This window comes from Acanthisitta chloris, unplaced genomic scaffold (genome assembly GCF_000695815.1).
Source record: "Acanthisitta chloris isolate BGI_N310 unplaced genomic scaffold, ASM69581v1 scaffold43211, whole genome shotgun sequence".
Classification (NCBI taxonomy): domain Eukaryota; kingdom Metazoa; phylum Chordata; class Aves; order Passeriformes; family Acanthisittidae; genus Acanthisitta; species Acanthisitta chloris.
The window spans coordinates 1-3,581 of record NW_008657283.1 but is presented as its reverse complement, the minus strand read 5'-3'; the positions used below and the strand labels follow the sequence as shown (position 1 = coordinate 3,581).

Genomic DNA, 3,581 nt, shown 5'->3' with positions numbered 1-3,581 from the left:
ATAATGAACCTAGAAAAAGTGAGTGCATCCGAGTTGGTCAATTATCATGATAGATTTGCCAAGCTGACACTTTAAAGCTTGGTAAGCAACTTAATTGCATCTAAACCCACACATATTCTTAAGCAACTTTTCCAACTAAAGCTTTACTCTATTAGCCAAATGCCTATTTATCCAGAGATTCTGGATTCCCCCTGAAAGTATGGCACAAAGACAGCTTACACAGTAGCAAGAGCCTGTGATAACAAAGAGTATAAAGAAGAAGCCAAGCCATATAGTAGCTTCATGCACATGGATTATCCTAAAGGATAAACAGGCCAGGAAAACCACATCATCTAAAAGATTACACTTCATAACTGCAGAATGGAACCACTAAGACAGTAACTTCAGATTTTGTTAAGGCACATAGATGCATTTTCCCTGTTTCCCAACTGAGACAACATCTGTGTGGAAAGTCTTGGATATATCATTAGCTACAGTTTTTCAGAGACACACAAATATTTATTCTTTTATTAGGAAAACAAGAAGTGAAAAGTCATTTTTCAATTCTTGCATTAGGAATGCTGCTAAAAGAGTATACTGTTTGTCACAGTAGCACAGGAGACTGTGATTAAAGAGCAGGATTCAACACACAACATTACTCAAAACATCCGTGGGAGTTTATCAAACTAGAGAGCTAAAAGTCTGCGACCAAGGAACACAGACTACCATTAAATGCAAATGTTCTAGCTGCACTATGGCACAAATTCCATCTCATCCCAAAAATGCTTCTGAAATGTCCTTCACAGAATTATTCCCTGTAAAATCCACCGACACTAAAGATGGAAGAAAAATTAATTTTTTCTTTAAATACAGATATAGAAAATCCATTTCCCCCTGAAATCTGAAACCCTTCTATTTATTCTACAGCTGTTTGAAAACGACTGAGAGTACAATAAGTCATAAAATTCACTGACTTCAGTGAAATTGTAAGTCAAATGACTGATTATTTAATTTCATCTTTCAGAGATGAAATCAGAAGGTAGATGTATAGTACAATAAACAGAATTAGCCAAGTTTACCTGAAAGTATAAATTTCTTCCAGCCCTCCTTCTCCATCCAAAGCATACATGAGTTTCCTCACCACATCAATGCCTTGCTTCTGTTGTTTAGTTAAACACTTTCTTGGAGCAGAGTTTCTGTGCATATGAGAAGGTACACTGGCACTGGTATCTGCACTTCCACCATCAGCATCCACTGGAAATGGCAGACTAAGAACACAAGCAGAAGCAGTTAGTTTGACTTTCTTCTTTATTAAAATAATCAAGCAAAACAATAAAAAAATTTTATCATGATGAACAATTTCTGTCTAGCTGGAGTCATGCATAAAGAGCCACACAGCTCCCAAAACAAATGAAGTAGCATTTTGGGTCAACTTGGTATAGATAACACCTTGCCCAGAGTGATGCACCAGTTCTGGGTGTAAATAAAGACATCCACATACAGGAATGGATTAGGTAGCAAAGACAGTGTTGATTAGAAAACAAGATCTGTGAAACAAGATTGAACAAAATAAAGCCATAGAGAAGGGAGTCAGAGGGCAAAACAGCCTTACACAGAAAAGGCTGTTGCAGAGAGAAAGGAAACAATCAGTTCTTCATACTCAGCCTGCACTCCAATCACACCATCCAGTCAGGCCAGATATTCAAAAAACTGATAAAGGCATTTCAAACCATAATCTCTAAAACAAACTGCCTGAAGAGATAGAAGAGGAAATCTTTATCAGAAGATTAGACAAACACTGCTCAGCAATGACATCCATACACCTGAACCAGTCTGAAGCAGAGGATTGATCTAGATGACTTGTCAAAGGCCATTCCAGACCTGTGATTCTGTGTTGGCTCCAAATGCAGTGAGGCTATTAGGTATTTCTGGACTAAATGTTACTCTTGGAGATTTTAATAGCTTACAACAGTAGGTGAATTTCTGACTGAAGATGACACATTTTCCTGCACTTCACAAATCAGATTAAAAATTTAGCCAGGGGTTATAGATAAAATTATTTTGCTGATCTTCTAAATATAGAGGAGTTAACTAAGTCTAACAAACACAGAAAAGAAAGATGTGTAAGATCCTCTACTCTGGGCCCCTGACAACACCTGCAGATTTTTCAGGTCTTTGATCTGATCCAATTTTGAATGAACCACATGATGCCTTTTACCACATTTCCACAAAGTAAAATAACTTTAGCATTGTAATAGGTTTTCAAAAAAGGAACATACAGCTCTCTACCATACATTCACCTCATTAGTCCTCACTAAACTCGTCTGTGAAGCAACATATAACAGGCAGAGTTAACAACATGCACAATGTCACACACAGCAAAATTAAAGATCAAGCTTCAGCAAAGCGTTTGGTACCCTTTTAGGAAGCAGCCTCCACTTGACAAATAGATAAACTCTATTTTAAATCTGTTATGACAACAGCAAAAAGCTTCAAACCTTTGATACATAAAAGTTAGGCTACTTTCACGATACAATGCCTAGAGACTTTTGTGATGAGAGCTGTGTAACACCCAATACTACACAGTGCTCAGCATGTGCTTGGAACCAGTTAACAGGGAGGAAAACCAACTATCCACAAAAAGGTCATAAGAGATGGAAGCATGGGTTATAACAAAAGGACGAGGTTCAGCAAGAAATTATTTTTTAACTAGTACACTGAGTATTTTACATTTGTACATGTATTTCTCAAATCATCCTTTGCTTGTGTGGCTGGGAGAAAGGGTGCAAATCTGCAGCCAGTGCTGTAACAGCAACATTTCCCTTGTGCTGCTCTTAGCCAAGGGGCTGCTCTTTGCTGTGTTTCAAAGGAAATGTAAAGATGTATCACAAACCTCACAGAATAACACTGCAACACTAACCTGTGGTGGCAGCATCTGTGCTAGTCTGCACAGCAAACTACAGGTATGGAGATACGGTAGCAGGAGCTAAATACTAGGTCTCCAAAAGGCATCTTCTGACTGGCAGAAGGAACTCAGACTCATTCTGTTGCACCTCCATTGCCTCCAGTGCCAGCAATAGCTCAAAGAAGCTAGGTGGGGCATGTCAAGGCACATTGCAAGCACATCTGCTTTTGCTGTGTAGACAAAACCTGACATTCTTACATTCAGCCTCCCCTAAGCACAGGCAAAAAAAGATTTTTTTTGTGGAGGATCAGTCCATGACTTTCAGTTATGTTTTCCTGCCTAACCCCTCTGTTATCTTGCACACAGGTTGGCAAATGGCCTAAATTAATTAAGTTCACAACACTGTACTTTAGAGAATGCTGGATCCAGGTAAAAGTAACTACTAAAATGGTCAGAAGTAAAACTACAGCTTTAATTATCTCCTGTGAAATTACTTGTTATAAACAGCAAACACTAACATTCTACTACTTAACCACCACTTCCATACTTACAAAAACTGAAGTGAAATTCCTGTTTTCTTCAAGGAAGCAATGATAATTTCCAGCTGATCCTCACTGACAGGACTCCTAAGGTCTGTAAACAGCTCAACGTGTCTCTTATCATATTTCTTTCCTCTTAAAATAAAAAAAAAGTATAT

At 38.1% G+C, this 3,581-nt stretch overlaps 1 protein-coding gene across 1 annotated transcript in view; it reads right to left on the bottom strand.

Moving 5' to 3' along the window:
- The window catches only part of LOC103811657 (X-ray repair cross-complementing protein 5-like), a gene marked incomplete at both ends in the record, with an annotated part of 15,104 nt that extends 11,541 nt beyond the window's left edge, over positions 1-3,563 (bottom strand). The window contains 2 exons of the mRNA XM_009084643.1: positions 1,059-1,247; positions 3,436-3,563. Of these exons, the coding sequence (XP_009082891.1) occupies positions 1,059-1,247; positions 3,436-3,563 (317 nt within the window). The remainder of the gene's footprint in view (positions 1-1,058; positions 1,248-3,435) is intronic.
- Between the last annotated feature and the right edge of the window lie 18 nt (positions 3,564-3,581).